General features: G+C 45.8%; 1 protein-coding gene across 2 annotated transcripts in view; it reads right to left on the minus strand.

Annotated features, from left to right (window-relative positions):
- Positions 1-23,415, minus strand: part of PPM1E (protein phosphatase, Mg2+/Mn2+ dependent 1E) — a 708,925-nt gene that overhangs the window by 118,597 nt on the left and 566,913 nt on the right. For both annotated transcript variants that reach the window (XM_078683583.1, XM_078683584.1), the window contains exon 4: positions 22,025-22,213. In XM_078683583.1, the coding sequence (XP_078539709.1) occupies positions 22,025-22,213 (189 nt within the window). The remainder of the gene's footprint in view (positions 1-22,024; positions 22,214-23,415) is intronic.

Consider the following 23,415-nt stretch of genomic DNA (forward strand, 5'->3'; position numbering starts at 1 on the left):
GTTGCTCAGGTGTTGCTCAGGTGATGCTGTGCAGGTACTCAGGTGGTGCTGCACTGGTACAGAGTGGGTACTGCGCTAATACTGAAGTTGTTCTGCATTGGTGCTGTGTTGCTTCTGAGGTGGTGCTGTGCTGGTGCTGATGCTGTGCTGTGCTGATGCTGAGTTGGTGCTGCACAAGTGGTGGTGCACTCATGCGTAGATGGTGCTTTGCGGAGGTGTTCCTGTGGTGACGTCGAGTGATGCTGAGGAGATGCTCTGGTGCTGAGTGAGGCTGTGGTGGCACTAAGTGATGCTGTGCTTGTGCTGTACTTAAGATGGTGATGCTGCACTGATGCTGAGACCGTGTTACACTGGCAGTAAGGTGGTGCTGCACTGGTGCAGAGGTGGTGCTGTGCTGCTGATGAAGTGGTGCAGTGGTGCTGTGCTGGGGCTGAGGTGGTGCCGTGCTGGGGCTGAGAGGGTGCTGCGCTGGGACTGGGTGATGCTGAGGTGGTGCTCTGCTGGTGTTGTGGTGGTGCTGCGGTGCTGCTGCTGAAGTGGGGCTGAATGATGCTGACTGGTGCTGAAGTGGTACTGAAGTGGTGCTGCGCTGATGCTGAGGTGGTGCTGAGGGGATGCTGAGGTAGTGTTGCACTGCCTACTTGCAGGATATATTGTTATGTAACCTCTCATTACATGCCTTGTTTAGGGAGCACGAGAAGCCATCCCTTGATATTTGTTTTATTTCACCAACGATTGAAATCTAAAAGTAAGCATCAAAGTGCACGTCCAAAGTGTGGGAGACTTATGAGTCTGGAAAGGCATATGAATTGGGGAAGGGTATGCTTCCAGCACAAATCCTAAGCTTGACAACGAACACTTAATTTTGTACCATGGTTTCAGTCTGTGTGTCACGCAGGACAGTCTGGTTGTGCACCAGTGCAGGTGAAGTAAAGTTTTCTGCGTTAAAGGGGCATGTAATGGGTGTTGCTGGGGGCGATTCTCAGCAACATCCATGGCTTTTTGACACTGCCCCAGATTTGCAACAAAAAATAACTCGGAGGCAGCGCCAAAAACGTATGCTTCCCCAGGGGAGGCGTAAGGAAGGAACAACGAGGAGAAATATCTTTATTTCTCCTAATTTTTTCTTTTTCTATATGTGCTGCCTCTTGTGATTGTTTTTGTGCGGGAAGGTGTCCCTTCCTACACAAAAACAATTATCCACGCAACACAGGCACCCTTACATCATGGTGCAAAGGTGCTTGTGTTGGAGCACAGCAGCCCACTGTGCGCCGGCGCAGGGGAAAAGGATAGGAATGTGCTGTATATGATAGACAGGGTGCATTCCTGCCCTTTTGTTTGGCGTAGGGCAGTGCAGCAAGGAGGCCTGAAGCGCTGCCCTACAGCAACAACTCAAAAATGAGGCCCCAAATTTGGTTGTTGTACTGTGTGAAAAATGTGTAAATATTGTCTAACGTGTTTTTGTGGAATTATTTATAAGCTGGCTGTGTTCATCTCCAGAACCAACTACTGTAATGGGATCTACAGTTGGGTAAGAAGTGAAACAATTACTAAGTTACAAAGGATGCTTTATCTCGGGCCTAAAGAACGGTGGGGCGTATTACCAACAACTAGCGATATTTATCGCTAAATGCGCTTAGCGACTTTTTTTTATCGCGGCCTATCGCTGGATATTTTAGCGGAGAAAGCATGCTATTAGCAACGTTTTTCTCCATAGCGCTAAAATATCCAACGATAGCGGCCTAATGCGAGAATATCGCTGAGAATATAGCGATATTCTCGCATTAGCGACGAAATGCTCTTAGCCATGTTATCCACCTCCCATTGGATAACATGGCTAAGAACTGGTCAGAGCAGGCGTTAGTTTTTGGCGATAGCGGGAATATTTCCATCGCTAGGCCAGCCTTGTGAATAGGCGATAGCGACGTTATCGACTGCTTTCAGTCGCTAACGGGTTCGGTACGCCCACTTTGCATGTCATTAGCGATAAATATCGCTGACATGCAAAGCGGGCCCCAAACCGCTCGCTATCGCCTTCAAGCTGTCGCTAACTGCTGTCAGCGACAGCTTGACAATAGGGCGATAGAATTTTCGCCGCTTAGCGGCCGAAAACAGCCGCTAAACCGGCGAAAAGTGCCTATCGCCCCCCTTGATAATATGCCCCTGTATTCACATCTCACCCATCTGCTTGACAGACATTGGAAAAACATCAAACATTGAGATCAATTTCAACCTCTTTATCTTCAACAGAAGCCACTTGTTGGAAATGCACGCACCAAAGCTTTCGAACCTGATTACACCCTAAAGGCCAACCAGACGCTTTACGGAGACCTCCCAAAACAGATTCTCCATATTTGCGGGCAAACCACTCTGGACCAGATTTACATACATTTTGTGCAGTTTTTGCCTCAGCACAAAATTATTTTTTTCTTATTTACTTTCCAGTGCAAACCTTGTTTTGCGCTGGAAAATGACATAAAAGTAACGCAAAGCAGCACAAGGCACTGCTTCGCATTACTTTGTGTCAAGGGGGCGTAAACATGAGTGGTTCATGGGCATTCCCATGCAACCACCCTGGCTTTTTGACACAAAGCCCTATCAACCAAAAATTTGCGGCAGGGTTTTCATCAAAAATTAAAGCCACTTGATAGTAGGTATTAAAAGCAGAAATGTATTAAAATGTCCTTTCTTTTCCAACTTTGCATGCATGCAGCACTGTACAGCACACATGCAAAGTAAGAAAAGTTCTAAAAGTTGTCTAGGCATAGTATTTTGTACTGGAAAGTAACTCCTCCAGTACAAAACCTATGCTAGACTCAGCCACATGCCCTTGCACTATGGCGCACAGGTGTGTGCATGGAGCTCGCGTTCACCTTAGGGCTCGAATGATGCCCCTGACCAGACAACTGCTGATCCACCTCTGGACGGTACAGCCGTTGACTCTGTTCCAGGTTCAAGGCTATTGACTCCAGGTTTGACTCCCTTAATCGTCGTTTGGATACCATGATTGAGCGACTGGAATGCCATGGTGTCAGAATAGAGGGTACGGAACACAGGATATCACAAGTGGAAGACGAACACGCCACTACAACGAAAAGCCTTTAACGCATTGAATGCATCCTGAAAACCATTGCTTCTAAAATGAGGACTTGGAAGCTAGGTCCCGTCACAACAACATACGCATAGCGGGCATTCTGGAGTCCAAAAATACTGGCTGTATGGACACTTTCGTGGAACACTTACTGTCTGACCTCTTTGACAAGCAGTACAAAGAATGGGTTCACTGTTCCTGGAAACGAAAGGAAGGAGTATCTAGGTAATAGGCAGGATGTGCGGGGCAGTCAACAAGACTGTTTCTTGTTGCCCTCACAAATCCATGCTTCATCATCAAGCGGTTGCTCCTTGCCGGGCCGGCGCTGCAATCCCATACTGGTTCCCCGAAGGGTCACTTTAGTGGAGATCTTTTGTTCTGCTGTTTGATAGTTACAATGGATGTCTTGGTGGGATGGTGTGCAGTGTTGGTGATGAAGTGAGCCAAAACTGATTAGGGGATATCACATAAACCTTTATTATAAGGATTCCCCTGTCAGGTTAAAAACCCTTCATAGGTTAGTGCTACTAGAGGGGTTACAATGTGCCCTCGTAGTTTTGTTTGTTTTCCTTACTAGGATCAAACATTGGTCAGCATGTTTCACGCCCCGTTGGTCAAATTGATCTGTGGCGCTTCTTCAGGACCTTAAGTATGAGTGAGTTGCCTACCCCACACTTGTATTAGTTTAAAAGCAGTACCCTGTAGGGTGGTACCTACTTGTGTTATCGTTTCAATTGGTTGTCCAACCGAAGTTAAGGATCTATTGTGCCTCATGAGATGAATCTAAATGCTTCACATATTTTCTTAAGTTAATCCGGTCTGCTTTGTGCCACAGCTCCGAGGGGTTGAGCTCAGGTTTCCATTACTGAAACCTTTACTGGGCCTAAGAAGAATAGTGACATTATCATTTGTGGTGGACTATCTTTCACCACATCTAATTATCATTCCTAGAGGTGTTAATCACAAAAGAACTCTAAGAAAATTACCTTGTATCGTCTCACTCATTGTCACAATATCACCTCACAGACTGTGGCCATAACTTTCAGGCAATATAGTAACAGATGACAGCGTTTTTTTTTTATTAGATTTTAAAATTAATATTTATAGGATATAGTCATATCACAAATGTACATGAAGGCTAATAATCAACTTCCTGTTTCTTACAGAATATTGTGTAAACATTTCCTGACTAAACGGCGTAATGTCATGTGGGCTTCATTTAAGAGTTTTTGGCACAGGGCAGTGCTGCAAGGAATCTTGTTACTCTGCCCTGCATCAAAAGAAAAGGGCAGGAATGCGCCCTATCTATGAGATAGGGAGCATTCCTGTCCTTTTCCCCTGATCCGGCACACAATGGCCTGCCATGCGCCAACACATGCACTCTTGCCCCATGGTGCAAGGGTGCCTGTGTTGCAGGGCTGATTGATTTTGAGAAGGAAAGGACTTTTTTTAATTTAGATGATTTCCTCTTTCTATGTGTGCTGCACAATGCAACACACATAAAAAGAGGAAAAAATAAAACATTTCTCCTCATTGCGCCATAGAATGCGACGCATTCCCAGATTTACATTGCCGCGTAAATCTGAGGATGCCTCGGATGCCATGAGTGTTGTGTGAGAACACCCACAGCAACACCCATGGAATGCCCCTTTTACACAGTTCTCTGTGTGAAAGGAACACACATTTACAAGGCCATGTAAAGTGGCTTTGCCTGGCCTTATAAATGTGCTGCAGCACATTGGGCCACCGGAGCGTCAAAAAGTGTCGCAAGAGGCCGCGAAAATGAGTGCCTTAGTTTGATGTAATGTCATAGAAAATCAAAACATTACATTCAGTCTTCAGTATTATTATTTTCATAAGAACAGCTCTAGGATATAAACTAAGAAACAAAGAGAAAAAATAACAAAAACATTTTTACTTTGGAATATAATTAGATAAATGTTTAAAGCATCTGGGGTTTAAACTCCCCCCTGCTTGAGTTATTTTTCTTTAAGCCATCTAAGAAAATCTGAAGCATTAAGCCCAGGACGAACTTCAAAGGTATCTTCAGGGAAGACCACTGTTTGCATATTCACGCATTGCAAACATCAAGGATCTACACATCAAACAAAAATGTGTCAACATGCATTTGGCAAACAACAGAAATGTATACACTCTGAGGCAGATTTACAAGCCCCTTGTGCCACTTTTGCGTCACTTTTCCCATGTTAAAAGTGACGAAAAAGTGGCGAAAGGGGCTTGTAAATCTGCCCCCCCTATGCCTTAAATGTGATCACGGCAACGTTGTTGTAAGAGAAGAAATACCTACTCACTAATATAATGGAAACAAAATAGATGACATGATTACACCATATGTGAAAGTAGTCGTTCACTGTACTAAATACAATTTCTATGTATGATTATTTAGAAATACAGAATTAATAAATGAAAACTTGCTTGCTTGAAAGTACACAAAAACAATGACTGCAAGAAGAATGCAAAACCATTAAGCACACACAACATAAAATCTATTATCTCAAATTCTACATAGAAAGAGGAAAATGCCTCTTGGGACTGTTTGTGTGCAGGAACCTTCCTGCATAAAAAAATATCCTGCTTACATCGCAGGCACCCTTGCACTATGGTGCAAGGGTACCTGTATGGGCAATAAGCAGCATATTGTGCGCCAGTGCAGGGAAAAGACAGGAATGCGCCTTATTACGTTAAATACGGTGCACTCCTGTCCTTTCCCGATCACGCAGCACATCAAGGTGGCTCACTGTGTTGAATGATTTTTTTATAAATATGCCCATTGTTTTCTTGTATGGCTTATGTTTCCAGTCAAAGGCTGAACGGAATTGGCTTGTTTTTATCTAGGCCTCTACATTAGGAAATCCCAGACCCCACTCCAATCTGGGGAAATAGCGGGTGGTGGTAAAAAACAGCTGGGATTTGCCTTTCCAGACAAAGCTTAGCTGTCATGTTTTGAGCTGGGATACAAGAGTTGGGAAGAGTAGAGCAAGGACCGGGGTAGTGTAGGGAAGGCGAGGCATGAAGTTCATTTTTAAGCTAGTTATTCTTCCTATCCAGGAAATTTCCAACCTGCCCCAACGGTACATGTCTTTACAGAGAGTTTGGAGATGGGGAAATGTATATGCCTAAATATTTAATGGTTGTGGATTTCCAGGTGAGCCAATGTTGACGCAGGGGATCGCAGTGGCCTAGCAAGGGGGGAGAGCAGTCCGAACTAGGTGGCACGAGTTAAGGGTCAGCGGTCTCCTCCCCGCTCTTCTATGCAGCTTTCGTGGGGGAATCGTGTTGTATGGGGGAGGCTGATCCCTTGTGTAGGTAGGAGCATTGTAGCTGGTTAACTCCCCAAGGACAGGCTAAAGGTAGGGCAGCCAAAACCACGCAAACTGAAGCTGGACTCAGAGAGGCTGGAACGCTTCGTAGCAGTGGGTATCGCAGAATGAGAATGATGCTCTACCAATTATAGAGGCCGCTGGGTTGACGGCTGCTAGAAGCTTGTCCTGAGGTGCACAATGCCCCGTGCGATGGCTGACAGCGGCAAGGTCCACTCACCTAGTCGCGGGTGATCGCGGTGGTAGGTTAGGCCTTGGTGGCTTGGTAATGCAGGACCACGCCGCAGGCCCAGCCTCTGGTCCTTTAAGCACGGAGGCTGACCCTTTCATGCCACTCCCCGAGGGCGTACGTCCGTGTCACAACAGAGCCAGAATCTTCTGGTCCCCAGCCATCTCGGTCTCAGCCTTGCAGGCGCCCACTCTCGTCCCGGGTTTGCCTCAGATCAGTCCCCCACTTTGGTGTAGCTGACCTCTGGCCTTCTCCAAGGCTCCCAGGGTGACCACCTAAGGATCTCGTCGGCTGCTATGCTCCTACAGTGGCCATTTTGCGAGGCTCCGATGCTACACTATGCAGGCTTCACGACCTCGGAAAAAAAGGCTAATGTCCTCCCGATTGCTTATTCAGGATGTTTGACTCTTGGTGAACTTCTTTTCACGAATGATCCAAATAAATATTTTAGGGTTTCAGCAGCATTGTTTGGGTGCCCAAGACACAGCACCTAGAGGAGACATGTCTTCTTGGGTCTCCACTCTGGCCATGCCCCCTCAAATACATGATGTTTGTGTGTATTTTGCTCTCTCGATTTAAAAACCTGGGGCCTCATTTATGAAAAGCTACGCATCGCTGCGTGAAAACAGCGATGCGTCACTTTTCACTGCGCTCTCCTTGCGACACCAATGATGCAGCAAAAGTGGCGCATTGCTGGAGTGTGTCACAAAAGTGACGCAACTCCAGCAATGTATCCTTTCACATGGGGCAAGCCCCATGTGAAAGGGCCTGCGTCAGTCTTACGCCTGCTGTGAGGCAGGGTAAGAAATTGACGCATTTGTGTCCTAGAAGTGGCGCAGTAAAATCACATAGATTTCACTGCGTCACTTCTACGACCCTTTCTTGCGTCAATACGCCCCCTTGCATACATTATACCTGGAGCAGGTATAATGTGGCACAGGGGTTTACAAAGTGACGCATCTACCTAGATGCGTCACTTTGTAAATATGACGCAACAGGGCGCATTTTTTACGCCACTGGTGCGTCACAAAAAGTGACGCACCAGCGGTGTAAAAGTGACGCATAGCCTCATAAATGAGGCCCTAGGTCTTCAAAGCTTCACACATTTATGTTGGCGCCTGAAGACGGGGGTCAAGGAGATGGAGATGTCACAACTGATTGATTTGGCTTGTGAAATTAGGTTGATAATTGAGGAGATTGCTCTAGGGAATAATGGGGCATATTATCAAGCCTGTGCGATAAAATTATCGCCGCTTTATCGGCCGAAAACGGCCGATAAAGCGGCGGTAATGGGCTTGATAATATGCTCTATGGAATTCCAATCGAAGCCCATGTTAGATGTCTTCACATCTAACATGGCCTTCGATTGGAATTCCTTAGAGCATATTATCAAGCCCATTATCGCCGCTTTATCGGCCGTTTTCGGCCGATAAAGCGGCGATCATTTTATCTCACAGGCTTGATAATATGCCCCAATGTCCTATATAGAGACCCAACAAACATTCTTGCATCTAAGTTTAGGCACAGCTCTCCTGCATGAATACTGGTTCTAGGTAATCTAAAGCTTTTAGTGTGCCTAAATCAGATTAGCAAAAATTGAATTGTATAGCCTTTTTTACTTGCTATTGCAAAATTTTGGAATGCCACCCTCTCCTCCACTCTCTGATTTCATGCAGAAGACAAGTATCTACAAATTCGAGAAACTGATAAGAAGAAACAAAATCTACATGTATGAGTAAACCATTTTCAAGTCGAAAAAAATACATTTCGCCAGATCCAAACCATGTAGATATAAACCCTGTTGCTATAGCAGAAGAATATAAGCTCTATTTACTAGCTTGCTTTTTCAGCATTGGCGATTGTGGAACTCCTAAGATCTAGAAAGAATGCATTTTATTACAAATCTTTCATTTTTTAGAATGTTTACATCCATAGTCACCTCTTTTGATGGGAACTCTTTCCAGGCCACAGGCCCTATCAATTATTTTAAAGTGAACAGGATATATTTCAGTATAAGAATCATGGATACTAGTGGTAGCAGCATAATAATACGTAGAAGCCTGAAATAACTGTATACAAACATGTATCCCCCTTCATTACAGTCTAATTGTGACATCACTACTACTCTGAAAGCAAGCATTAGCAAAGCCAAACTTTCTTGCCTATGGGAAAGCTATTGGCTTTGTCAATTTCTTTTTGCTGCTTTGGACGGCACTGCAGCTGCTTTGTAGCATGGCTGAACCTTAGAAAAAGAGTGTTATGACATGGTAAAAGGGAAAAAATACCTCTGAAAGCGGTGAACATTGGAAGGACACTAGGTAAGGGAGGCAGAATTTGGACAACGTCCAGGTTAGGGACAAACACACGAAGAGGAAGTGAAGCCGACATTCTCTGCCAAAGAGAGGCAAGGAAATGAGTGTGGCCATGAAGCAAACTAATGGTAAGCAATGGGCAGGGTCTAAGCCCCTTTGAAGCAGACACAATGTCTCACAAGCAACAGCGCACGTACTGTCTCAGGCGAGACCTAAAGTACAGAGTGGGGAGGGAGGGGAAAAACTGTCAGAGATGAAGAAACCTGTCAAGCATACTGAAGAGTATGAAACAACAAACAGGGCCCTCTAATCATTTAAGGCTGCTACAGCGAAGCCAGGAGAGTGTTAAAGGAAGGTTCGGGACTGAGTCCTACCTGAGAGAAAACAGACTTTACCACACAGCCCTTACCATGTAGGCAAGCGAGAGGCAGGTAAGTAGTTGTGCCTTTAATATGCAGTAATTTACCATGTAGATATTGTTTTTTTCAATAGCATACTTTAAAGTTATTTTTTTAAGTGATTTTAGGGTTTAGGGATGGTAGATGTAAAGGTAGGTGAGGTTGACTTGAGGATTCGGTGGTGGGTAGAGGTAAACTTAGTGGTGGGTAGAGGTAAAGGGAGGTACAGGTGATGCGGGGTCGGGGGTCGGAGAGGTTAAGTGAGGTGAAGTTGAATTGAGAGTTCGGAGATGGATAGAGTTAAAGGGAGGTGAGGGTGACTTGAGGGCCCGGAGGTGGGTTGAAGTTAAGTGAGGTAAGGGTGACTTAAGGGGTCAAGGCTAGGTAGAGGTAAAGAGAGGTGATGGTGGCTTGAGGGTTCGAGGAGGGTAGAGGCAAAAGGAAGTGATAGTAACTTGAGGGCTCGTGGGTAGAGGTGAAGGACGTTAAGGGTGACTTAAGGGCTCAGTGGGTAGAGGTAACGAGAGGGTAGGGTGACTTGGGGGATCGGTGGGGAGAGGTTTAGGGAAGTGAGTGTGACTTGAGGGTTCGGAGGTGGGTTGAGGTAAAAGAAAGTGAGTGTGATTTTAGTGGTTAGGGATGGATAGAAATCACTGCATATTTGATGACGAGTAAAACATCCTCTAAATTATAAAATAGGTAACCAACAAATAAGAAAATGTGACTCAGCAGAAAACGTTAATTTAGAAAAACATATACTCTTTGGCATCTTTCTTAAACAAAGGGAGTGTGTTTACAGCGTCATCGTCAATAAAAGCAACACACAGCCGAAATGTATAATCTGGAAATTGGTCACATGCCTGAAAGTTTCGTTATTGTTCGGCGATTGCGTTTAGCTCTTGGAAATACGAGGACACGCAAGCTTCCACTCTTAGGGCTGCAAGTGGTCTTGCAGGCAAAAGCAAAAAAAAAAAAAAAGTACTTCCATCCTAATGCAAGCTGCGCGGAAGCACACTAAATCAAGTAATCAATTGGCACTCGGTCAATAGATGGTCGTGGGCGACGGTTCATGCGCTGTCTCATGCGAGACCTAAAAATAACATCAATAGGCTACTTTAATACATTATTGCTGTTGAGTTGTGCCAGGATGCTGCTTGCTGCTGGAGGCATCACAGTGTGAAAGGGAGGCCGCTGAGCAGAATAAGAGATACATAGCTTTTGAACTCCCTTTGCTATGGACTTTCTCCCCGACTTAATGGTGAAGTTACAAGAAGACATATCCTGTACAATGTGGCACTCACTGTTAGAGGTCATCAAAAGAAAGCAAGACTCTACCTACCCTACCAGATTTGCAAAGAACTCACATTGAACTACTTAAATATTCACTTGAAACCACTTGAAAACACCATACTAGTGTATCTAATTTACAGTAAAGATTTCACATGTATTCCTCATATCTGCATTCAGAGAAACAGGAAGAGGGCTGGGGTAACCTCGATGCTCAGTCCAGTATTCCCCCCGCCATATATTAAAGGTATATTTCAAGTTGCCTTGGAGTTCTGTGACCTTATAAAAAAACTATACGTTCGGTCTTGTTTCTGTATATGGTCAAAGATATGTTGGTAAAACTATCAATGTAACATAATATATTAATTACTGTAGCAGTCCTATTCAAAATGACGTAGGGCAAATAGGGTATTGCTAGTGCTTGGAATGTGCAGGAGGTTCCAGACAGCATTGGCATCTTTGACACATTATGTAGGAAAATTACCAGACTGAATACAGCTCCTCAGTTTATACTTTGGATATTGTGTGTGTGAAACAAAAATGGCTAGTTGCCTACAACTACTTTAAGAGCACAAACCAAATGTGTTGCCTCAACATAAATCTCATCGAAACTTAACACTTCAATCACAACCGAGCTGAGTTTGTGTTTTTTTCTATTTTAAGATTTTTATACATTTTTATTCACAGTTTTCCAGTACTTGATTTCTATGCAAATAATACCTCACATCAAAAGATTGATTATTGGGAGAGAGTATTTGTGGTAAAGCAGTACTATTAATAAATATATAAAATACTGTTTGCAGTAAAAATATTATAACTCTTCAGTCGTTCGGTCATGTTTTACAAATACCACCCACCCGCTCTCATCCGTGCCTCACCACAGATTTAGGAACATTAAAATTGGGCATCTATGCTCAGAACAAATCTGTTGCTGCAAGAAGCACAGGTTTCTTCTTTTTTTGCCAGCAAGTTACTGGATGAATTTTTGCTGTCACTAGCTCAGCTAATTATGTTTCATCTGTCATGGTGATTAATTGCACCAACGTCCTATGGTGGGATCCAAAAATATAGCTCTAATATTCTCTGAATATGTGGGTCTGGTCACAGGTATCTGAGTACAAGATTTGGGAGAGTTGGGTCACAGTATTGTTGTCTAAAAATACTGGAATATGGAATTTGCTAAACCACAGAAACTTGGGTTCAAGTTCCTGTGTGTTTAACTCCTTCTGTGAGAGATACAAAGATTGTAACAGAATATTCCACTTATCTACAGTATTGGTTGATCTTATTAAAAACATAAGGGCATATTTACAAGCCCCTTGTGCTGCCGGTGCATCACTTTTTGTGAGGCATCGGCGGCGCTATTTCGTGCTCCATATTTACAAGAACATGTAAAGCCATCCTGAGTGGCTTTCCGTGTCCTTGTAAATACGTCCCCTATTCACGCAGCACTTTGCATGAAAGGGGTGTTCCACGCAACACCCATAGATTTTGGCTCATTCCCAGGTTTATAAGGTTTCATACACCTGGGAATGCGTCAGAATCCTACGCCTTCCCAGGAGAGGTGTAAGGAGGCGCAACGAGGAGAAATACTTTTATTTCTTCTCATTTTTTCCTCTTTCTCAGCAAGCATAGAAAGAGGAACTCTTGTGATTGTTTGTTTAAGAAGGTGTCCCTCCATGCACAAAATCAATCATCACCGCATCGCAGGCACCCTTGCACCATGGTGGTTGCGCTGCAGCATGGCAGCAAATTGTGTGCCAGAGCAGGGGAGAGTATAGGGATCCGTCATATTGTTGTAAATATGACACATTCCTGTGCAATGAAAGTAATGCAACATCAGCAGCCAAATGACTTGCGGCACCGCGCTGAGTTACTTTCTCATAAATAAGGCACATAGGGGCATATTACCAACAACTAGCAATAATTATCGCTAGGTTGGCTTAGCGGCAATAATTTTATCGCCGTGTAGCGACGATTTTTATCGCTTAGGAGCCTTGATATTATCAAGGGTTAATCTCCTAAGCGATAAAAATCGGCCGAAATGCATGAATATCACTGAAAAGTCAGCGATATTCATGCATTACCGAGCAAATGCTCTTAGCCATGTTATCCACCTCCCATTGGATAACATGGCTAAGAACTGCTCAGGGCAGGTATTAGCTTTTGGAGATATTCGCGCTTAGCGCGAATATCTCCAAAAGAGTCGCTAACATCTTGGCACGCCCACTTTGCATGTCATTAGTGATAAATATCTCTGATATGCAAAGCGGGGCCCAAGATGGTCGCTATCTCCTACTAGCTGTCGCTAACTGGTGTTAGCGACAGCTAGGTAATAGGGAGATAATTATATCTCCGCTTTCTTGGCTTTTAAAGCCAAAAAAGCGGAGATAAATCCCTTGATAATATGCCCCATAGTATTCAGAGGTTGATTTTGCTAGAAAACAAAAATAGCACAACGAAGAGCAGCAACCAAACTTACTGCACTGCGGTGTGCTGGGGGGAGAAGACAGCAGTGCAGAACCGTGTTTGCTAAATATTACCAGCTGCTTTTCTCTTTGCATACACAGACTCCCCAATACCACGCACACACTTTTGCAACACCGTGCAAATGTGTGCAAACGTGTGCTGTCTAGCATAGGTTTTGTACTGGAAGAGAATCCTTGCTTTACAAATTCCCATGCTTAGACTATTTTTTTAACATTTCAAACAGTGGATGTGTATCATACATTACACCAGACATCCAATCACTGGAAATGTTTGGAGAAATGTAAACATTCCTGCTACCTAGCGTAAAGAGAGGCATTCTTTATTAGAGAAAATCCAGGTCTGACAATGTTTGTAGGTCTGGCTTTGCTTCAAAAACCATGGGTGTCAGCAGGGGAACACCCAAGTACCCCCCTTGGAATCCCCACTTCAGATAAAGTAGCACACAGCGGAGCAAAGTGATGTTTGCGCTATTTTAAGGGTAGCTTTACAGTGCAAAATACGTTTGCTCTAGAAAGTAAATAACATTTGCCCCTCGGTATAATGTTGTTCTGAAAATCTGCCTTGGTTTTAGATGCAAGATTTAACATGGATCCAGTTGTTTATGGAGTAATAATTTTATAAGTGTTTGGTGTTAAACCAGTGAAACAATTATGCTTAATCTGATGGTGAAAATGTGTCATATTGTTTATGTAAATAGAGGAATCATTAGTGTGTCCAGTACATAGGAGCTTATTTACATGCCTCTTGTGGCACTTTTACATAGTTTTTAACATGGGAATATTGACGTTGCGGGTGCAGTGCGGGTGGCGCAAGGGGCTTGTAAATAAGCCCCATAGAATTTAAATTATCCACTCTCTTCCCTCTGGTTTCTTTCAAGTCTTAATGTGCAGTCAATCAGCTGAGATCCCAGAAAGACATGAGGCAGTGAGAAAAAGGGGAGAAGCATGCTTACTTTCTGTGATTAGTCAGCACAAAATAACACATCTTAGTGTAAGTGCTTCGTGTATTTTATTTCTTCTTTGTGAGCTAATATTTACAAATTATTCAGATAAGATAACTGAGGGGCATATTATCAAGCCTGTGCGATAAAATTATCGCCGTTTTATCGGCCGAAAACGGCTGATAAAGCCGCGATAATGGGCTTGATAATATGCTCTATGGAATTCCAATCGAAACCCATGTTACATGTGAAGACATCTAACATGGGCTTCGATTGGAATTCGATAGAGCATATTATCAAGCCCATTATCGCCGCTTTATCGGCCGTTTTCGGCCGATAAAGCGGCGATAATTTTATCGCGCAGGCTTGATAATATGCCCCTGAGATCTTAAAGCTTGCCCTTACAATATGCTGCTCTTTGGCTCCTAATCCCATCTTTGCTCCGATATTTATTTAGCTATTGTTGTACGTGTTTACTTGCGTGTGTGTGGCGTGGAGAGTTGGTAGGAAGGGCAAACAAGCAAGGACCCTAATTTTTGATCCGATTCCAGTTAACCCAAATTGTCGTGGGGAGAAACTCACAGAAGTAATACCTGTAGCCGATGTAGATGTAGATTTTCAGACGGACTCTAACGCGAAACATTTATTTATGCAGAATTTCCACCATGGGAAAATTGCGCATGAGAATTAATTCCAGAATTAAATATTAGATTGAACCCCATTGACAAAGAGGAAAGGAAACCGCAAGAGCTTATTTACAAGGCAGCGTTAAACCACTTAACTTGGCTTAACGCTGCCTTGAAAATAAGGCACCCTTTCACGCTATGCTTAGTGTGAAAGGGGAGGGCAATGGGTATCGCTGTGGGCGTTCCACCGCAACACCCATTGATTTTGACATGGCCTCATATTTACAACGGCAGCGTAAATATGGGGCAGCGCCAAAATTAAGACCAGGGAAAACTGGTCTTACCCTGGTGCAATGAGAAGAAATTTTTAAATTCTCCTAGTTTTTGCTGTTTTCATGTGTACTGTGTTGTGCAGCACACATGGAAACGGCAAAACGCCAATGAATGTTGATGTGAAGGAATGTCACCCTTCCTCCACATAAATAATCACTTTAAAGAAATGCTGTTTTGCAACTTCTATGTGTGCTGCTTAATTATGTGTGCTGCATTAAGCAGCACACAGAAAAGTTACAAAACGGCATTTAAAGACCTTACTGCACATAAACAATCTCCCCCTCAACACAGAAACCCTTGCACCTGCGTTTGCGATAGGCAGCTTAATTTAGCCCCAGCACAGGGAGAAATGCAGGGCTGCAACATATTCTAGTAAATATGGTGCACCATATTCCCATAAATATGGTGCAGCTCTGCGTTTCTAAAGTGACGAAGCGTGTCGTTAGCCTTCATGGCATAACGACACACTTCGTCACTTAATTGTAAATATGCACCTTAGTGTGAAAGGGACTGGCAATGGGAGTTGTCAGGGCTTTAAGTGGGAGGAAAAAACTGGGGGGGGGGTCTATCAAAGGGGCATGGCCAATGTAATTAAAGGTGTGGCTTAACACTTAAGCTAAAAGTCTGTGCTTCGCATAGTGTGCCGCCCGACTTGTATTTTGCTGTTTCTTCCAATGCATCCAGATATATGATACAACAGGTAACAACATACCTACAACAAGGCAGGACTATTGGCATTGTCAATGATTGTTTGTTGCATAAGATAAATAAGCAGCAACTATGGCTTGCTGTATATAATATTGAAAAAGCTTCTACTTAAAGCCCTGCTGACACCACGACAATGTTGCTGCTCCTGAGTTTCAAAAAGAGAAGGGAAATCCAGGGAGAAAATGACTCTCTTTAAAGGATTTCCCTTCTCCCACAACGCTCACATGGCCTGACGTCATGCTGTAACTTCTCCACTAGTGAGAAGAGCAGTGTGAGCAGGCGCACATCGATATACCTGCGGTCACTGCAGTCAGGAAGAAAACAGACCGCCTATGCCAGGGCACAAAACAGAGCCCGGTAGTAACCCGTTTCGAGGTCCCTTTAAAAAAACTGCTGGTGCTCAGACCGGGTTAGATCCGGCCCACTTAAATCCCTTGGTGTTGTGGTGGGCGTTCCACTGCAACACCTATTGATTTTGATGCTACTCCATATTTACAAGGGTGGCGTAAATATGGGGCAGCGCAAAAATTAAGACCAGGGAAACCTGGTCTTAACATTGCGAAACGAGGAGAAAGGATTTTATTTCTCCTTGTTTTTTTTTTTTCGTTGTGTGCTGCATTGTGTAGCACTCATAGAAACAGCAAAACGTCATTAATTGTTTATATACAGGAAGGTGTCCCTTCCTGCACATAAACAATCATTAAAAAAAATAATGAGCTGCAACTTCTATGTGTGCTGCATAGTTCAGCACACAAACAATTTACAAAACGCCATTACTGAATATTTATGTGCAGGAAGGGTCACCTTCCTGCACATAAACAATTAATGGTGTATTTTTTTGTTTGAATATGTTTTATTGGTTTTACAAAAACATGAACATAACATCATTGATCGACTCGAGCCATAACAAAGCATTTTATCCGTACCAGTTTACATACCAATCACATTGCATCTTTGTACTTTGGATGTTACTGGTGTCATAACTTGTGGAAAAGGGGTAAATTGGCACGATGTTGGTCACTGTACTCTAGTGGCGTGCCAAATGTCGTGGACTGGGCTCTCTATGTTCAGTGTCATTCGGTAGCTATCGGGAGAGTCCATCCTGTATCTTGTGACACTACCCCGGTGTCCCGGCCGTGTGCGACTGTGCATCATTAGCTACTGATTCTGGTGGCAGGACCAGTGTTCCGTCCTCTGGACTAGAGACTGACATGAGAACTGTCGCCTCTTTTCCTTGTGGCCAAAATCCGAGCGTCCAGTGGGTCTGCTACTGTGTTTGAGACACTAGCGTGCATCCCCCCTCTTAGGTCATCCAATGTGCACTTATCGCGTTTGTGGTCGTGGTCGAGTGTGACAGTGTCGCCGTAGATATGTGCGTTTATCTTCGACTGCCTGAACAGTATACCTGTCATCGGAGCTATTACAGCCCTCAAAGCTTAGAACTGACTAAGTGATCAATTAAACAAGGGAGAAGAAGAGGGAAAATTAAAAGACGAAAAGAAAAAGGGAAAAGAGAAAGAGTGGGGGAGAGTCAACTGGGAAGTGTGTGTGGTGTGAGCGCACTGGCTTAGTAGGAGCTGGGTGGGGTTGTCGTGTGCGACAATTGATGATGTATTACTGTCAATAAGTGTCATAAATTAGCCTGTCGACAATAGACTAATTCTGTGTTTTGTACAAAACAGACACCCGTGTTGTCGCGCACAGTATCTGCGCATTGACCATGAGCGCTGACATCTGTTGGGGTTCGAGCACTGGGACACGCCTGCATCTGTAAGATGATTTAATGTTTACAATCTTTGATGAGACACTGCTTTCCTTCTAGAGCTCTTGTCACCTAAACATTATTCTGGTGACGTTTATGACTGTGCTTTTCTACCGGTGACTCTCGTATCCGACTGCAGTTTATGGCACACGAGAGATACACCGTAGCGGTGGGCGGAAGCAGGCGTTCTGGCTGTAGGAACAAGCGTTAGCACAACCTTAAAGGCTCCTTTGTGATAGAACAGGCTAACCCCAAATTTCTAGGGTGACCAACCATCTGTAAATTTCACAGACCGTCCGTTATTTTGGTGTGATGTCCGTTGTCCGTAATCATTCCTTTTTACGGACGCCTTTCGTCAGTAATTTTGGACATTATTTACAGCGTTCCCTGCGAGAAGCCCCAAGAGATTAAAAGGTCTCAGGGGCCAGCTCGCACTTCTCTGTTGAACTCTAGAGGCTGCAGCTGCCCCTCCCTGAGCTCTCACAGACTGAGGGCAGGCCCATAGTCATTCTGACTAAGGCAGATTATCCCCTTTCGAATGACAATGCACCCGCCGTCTGCCTTTAGCATATCATGTGTCAGTGAGATCGTAATTTGTGATTACAGAGGAGCTTTCGGCAAACAGAGTACTGTGGGGAACTTGCCCCGTGTGTAATTTGTCAATGTTGTACACAGAGTGAACAGGGCAGGAGCAGTGACGGGACAGAAGAGACGACAGGAAAAGAGAGTTAATGGGGCAGGAGAGGTGACCGGGCAGGAGAAGTGACGGGGCAGGAGAAGTGACAGGGCAGGAGAGATGATGAGGCAGGAGCAGTGACAGGACAGGAGAGGCGACAGGAAAGGAGAGGTGATGGAGCAGGAGAGGTGACCGGGCAGGAGAAGTGATGGGGCAGGAGAGGTGACCGAGCAGGAGAAGTGACAGAGCAAGAGGGGTGACCAGGCAGGAGCAGTAATGGGACCGGAGAGGTGACAGGAAAGGAGAGGTGATGGGGCAGGAGAAGTGACGGGCAGGAGCGGTGATTAGGCATGAGCAGGAGCGGTAGCGGTAACCGTGCAGGAGCAGTGAACGGACAGCAGCAGTGAGCGGATAGGAGCAGTGAACGGGGCAGGAGAAGTGATGGGACAGGAGAAGTGATGGGACAGGAGAAGTGATCGGGCATGAGCAGGAGTACTGACCGGACAGGAGTAGTGAACGGGCAGGAGCAGTGTACGGGCAAGAGCAGTGATGGGGGCAGAAAAAGTGACGGGGCAGGAAAGTGACGGGGCAGGAGCAGTGACGAGACAGTAGAGTCAACAGGAAAGGAGAGGTGACGGGGCAGGAGAGGTGACGGGCAGGAGAAGTGACACGAAAGGAGAGGCGAGAGGGAAGGAGAGGCAACAGGGATGGAGAGGTGATGATGCAGAAGAGGTGACCAGGCAGGAGAGGTGATTAGGCATGAGCAGGAGCAGTGACGGGCAGGAGTGGTGATGGGGCAGGAGAGGTGAACGGACAGGAGCAATGAACGTACAGGAGCAGTGAATGGACAGGAGCGGTGAACGGGGAAGGAGAAATGATGTGGCCTCAGAAGTGACGAGGCAGCAGAATTGAGGGAGCAGGAGAAGTGAGGGGGCAGGAGAAGTGAGGGGGCAGGATAAGTGAGTGGGCAGGAGAAGTGAGGGGCAGGGGAAGTAAGGGTCAGGGGAAGTGACGATGCAGGAGCAGTGATCGAGCACGAGCAGGAGTACTGACTGGACAGGAGCAGTGAAAGGGCAGGAGCAGTGAACGGGCAGGAGCAATGTTGGGGAAGGAGAAGTGATGGGGCAGGAGAAGTGATTAGGCAGAAGCGGTGAACGGGTAGGAGCAGTGAACGGGCAGGAGCAGTGAACTGGCAGGAGCAGTGACGGGGCAGGGTAAATGACAAAGGAGCGGTGACGGGGTAGGAGAAGTGTCCGGGCAGGAAAAAGTGACAGGGCAGAAGAAGTGACTTGTACTTATGTTCCTTGCCTATTTATTTATACACTATTGCATGCTATCCACTGATGTGTCTGCAAAGCATACCTGTTGTCCTGAATTTTTGTCCTGAATTTTGACCCCTTGTCCTAAATTTTTACACTCACCATCCGGAGTGGGAGAGGGAGAGGGGGAGAGGGATAAGGAGAGGGAGAGGGAGAAGGAGAGGGAGAAGGGAGAGAGAGAGGGAGAGGAAGAGGGAGGGAGAGGGAGAGGGGGAGAGAGATAAGGAGAGGGAGAGGAAGAGGGAGAGGAAGAGGGGGAGGGAGAGGGAGAAAGGAGAGGGAGAGGGAGAGGTAGAGGGGAGAGGGATAGGGAGAGTGAGAGGGAGAGGGAGAAGGAGAGGGAGAAGGGAGAGGGAGAGGGGGAGAGGGATAAGGAGAGGGAGAGGGAGAAGGAGAGGGAGAAGGGAGAGAGAGAGGGAGAGGGAGCGGAAGAGGGAGGGAGAGGGAGAGGGGGAGAGAGATAAGGAGAGGGAGAGGAAGAGGGAGAGGAAGAGGGGGAGGGAGAGGGAGAAAGGAGAGGGAGAGGGAGAGGGAGAAGGAGAGGGAGAAGGGAGAGAGAGAGGGAGAGGGAGAGAGAGAGGGAGAGGAAGAGGGAGAGAGAGGGAGAGGGATAAGGAGAGGGAGAGGGAGAAGGGAGAGAGGGAGAGGGAGAGAGGGAGAGAGGGAGAGAGAGAGAGAGAGAGAGAGAGAGAGAGAGAGATGCAGAGAGAGATGCAGATGCATAAGATATAAAACTACAGTCTGTAGGAACTGGTCTTTCTCTGTTTTTACTCATTTATTCAGGATTTTTTTTAAATACTGCATAGTGCTTATTTTATATCTTCATATGTATTGCTGTGCCTCAGTGTTTTTAATGACAATAGGTTGGCACCTTTGATTGATAACAAGCATTCTTACAATATAATATGTTTTTAAATCGAGGCTCCTTCATTTCAATGAGTGCACCTAAAATAACTGGGTGGAGCAGGGGCGTTCTCATGCATCCACCCATGTATTTTTATGCAAACCCAGAATTACAAAGACTTGTATACCAGGATAGGCGCAAAAATGGTGCGCCCACCTGACAGAGTTGTAACAAGGAGAAATAGCTTTATTTCGCCTCATCTTTACTTCTTTCATTCTGCAGCACACATGGAAAGAGGAATATGCCGCTTTAGATTGTTTTTGTGCAGATAACTATCGTGCAAGGGTAACTGTACTGGCACCAGGCAGCACCCAATGCACCAGAGCAAAGGGGAGAGTAGAAATGCTCCATATCTTTGAAAATATGGTGCATTTATGCTCTGTCAGTCAGGCAGCAGCTGAAAGCAGTGCCGGGCAGGGAACTTTGGGGCAGATTTATGTTAACTGGCGCATCCCCTGGGATGCGCCAGTTAACATGCGCCACAGTGCGCCACTGCTCCGCCACCCATGGTGCGCCGCATTTATGATGCGGCGCACCATGGTGCAAGGCAGTGAAGATGCGTGACGCATCTCTCGGCGCACGGGCGGCGCATTGCAGGAGTCATGTCGCAAGTGCGACATGACTCCTGCAATGCACAGGGGCCACCTGTTCAATGTATGGTTCGTCACCCTTACGCCTGCTTCAAGCAGGCGTAGGGAATTGACGTAGAAAGTGACTGAGTGAAATCTCATAGATTTCACTCAGCCACTTTTAGGAGGCGTTCCTGTGCAGGAACGCCCCCCCCCCCCGCGCAGGAACGCCTCCTTATGGCGCAGGGGTTTCCAACATGACGCATCTCCTAGATGCGTCACGTTGTAAATAGGGCGCATTGTTTGCGCCGCCGTTGCGTCACATTACGTGACGCAATTGCGGCGCAAGAGCCTCATAAATCTGCCCCTTTAAGTTTAAAGTGCACATATCTCTTTGGTCAGCCAGACATGCACCTTTTAAGCCTCTCTAATCCTGCTGTCTAAGACAGCTAGGTTAGAGACAGCATAGGGCTCCAGTGTCCATGGGAGCACCGAAGGAGGCTGCTCCCTCCAATCCTGGTGCTTCTTTCATGCTGCATGAGAGCAGCGCCAGGATTGGTTACTGCAGTTGCTTGGGTCCCGTGTTGGAGCCTGCCTGCCTGGAGAAGACCCGAGCGAGGAGGACGTCGCTCCAGGAAGGTCAGTGTAATTCTTTATGGGACTTTTTTATTTACTTTAATTTTTGTCCCACCCGCCTAACCACCCTCTCTGTACATGCCAGCCGCCACTGCGTATCACTTGTGTGCTGTTTAGGTGAGCAACGTCAACCATATGGAAATGCCCCGCTTGACACCAGAGCTCGCTTTGCCTAAGGGACTGAAGATTAATCTCACTGACTGAGGCCCAATAAGGCTGAAACACATCAGTTGTGCCGTCCCTTTTGGAACGGAACCGACACAGGTGGTATGAAGCGGCTTTCTGCCTGTGGCAAGCTAAAAAAGATGGAATGGAATAATCCCAAAGGCGTTACAAGTGCTTCAGATGTGTTCAATCGTTGACATACGTTACCTGCGTGCTCTTCTAGTAAAATACAACTCACCTCTCTGGCTGCCTTCTGCACGAACCGCTCATCCGTCACCCGGAAAGCCCCGCACAGCGCTTTTGCGGGGTCATGCGGGAACATCTCCTGCCGCACCAGGTTCACGTGCAGGTGGAGGGCGGCATAGATGGCGGCGTCCACCCCTCCGTGGCCATCGAATACTGCAAAGTAGGCCTGTTCCTCTTGATCCTACCAAAAGAAAGTAGTTTTTTCAGTTAGAAAATTGGATAACACACTGCTTTAATAGGCAGGCAATCTTTCCGCAGCTCCAACGTGGAGTGCATCTTTAATCTGATGGAAGCTCAGCCTGTGTGTGTGACACCAATGATCCCAGCCGGTACATCCTTTAATTGCGTATTACAAACATATCAACCAGCGCGAGGCTGATACAACCTTGACAGGCGTCTGAATGAAATGAATATTTATGGTGGGAAATCACAAGCAGGGGTTTAAAGAGAGCGACGAGTGACAAATGAAGGAACGCGCACGCCTTTATTTGCATTGAAATGATACGAGGCACGCGCAGCAACTAGGTTAGGGTACAAAAACTGGGTTATTAACATGTCAAGAAGTGTCATAAATTAGGCTGACGACAATAGACTAATTCTGTGTTTTGTACAAAACAGACACCCGTGTTGTCGCGCACAGTATCTGCGCATTGACCATGAGCGCTGACACCTGCGGGGGTTCGAGCACGGGGACACGCCTGCATCTCTAAGATGATTTGATGTTTACACTCTTTGATGAGACACTGATTCCCTTCTAGAGCTCTTGTCGCCTAAACATTATTGCGGTGACGTACTTGATTGACTGCTTTGCTGCCGGTGACTCTCGTATCCGACTGCAGTTTATGGCACACGAGAGATGCACCGTGGCGGCTGGCGGAAGCAGGCGTTCTGGCTGTAGGAACAAGCGTTATCACAACCTTAAGGGCTCCTTCGTGACAGAAAAGGCTAACCTCCAAATTGTGAAAACACCACGCTTCCCCCCACAAGCTGCCCAAGTGTCCATGCAGGAGGGCTGTGCTCCTGCCTGCTGAAATGTAGCTTAAATCAGGTTTAATAGCGGAAGGGAAGATAGGAGGAGAGGGAAGCAGCACATCTGCCAAGTGACGTCACTTTATGTCCCTGCAAATGTAGCGGGCCTTCTGGGAATCTACAATTTCAGGACTGAAACAGAGTACATGAAGGTGCGCCATTTTTTATTGACTGGCCTTAGCGTTGTTTTTAGGGCCTCGCACTCACTTGAGTGAGAGAAAAGGTGGGGATGTCTGTGTGTGTGTCTCGCATAAGGTATAAACTCCAGTCTGTAGGAACTGGTCTTTCTTCCCAGTTTTTACACATTTATTCAGGATTTTTTTTTTAATCCTGCATATTACTTATTTTATATCT

This window comes from Lissotriton helveticus, chromosome 3_1, assembly GCF_964261635.1.
Source record: "Lissotriton helveticus chromosome 3_1, aLisHel1.1, whole genome shotgun sequence".
Classification (NCBI taxonomy): domain Eukaryota; kingdom Metazoa; phylum Chordata; class Amphibia; order Caudata; family Salamandridae; genus Lissotriton; species Lissotriton helveticus.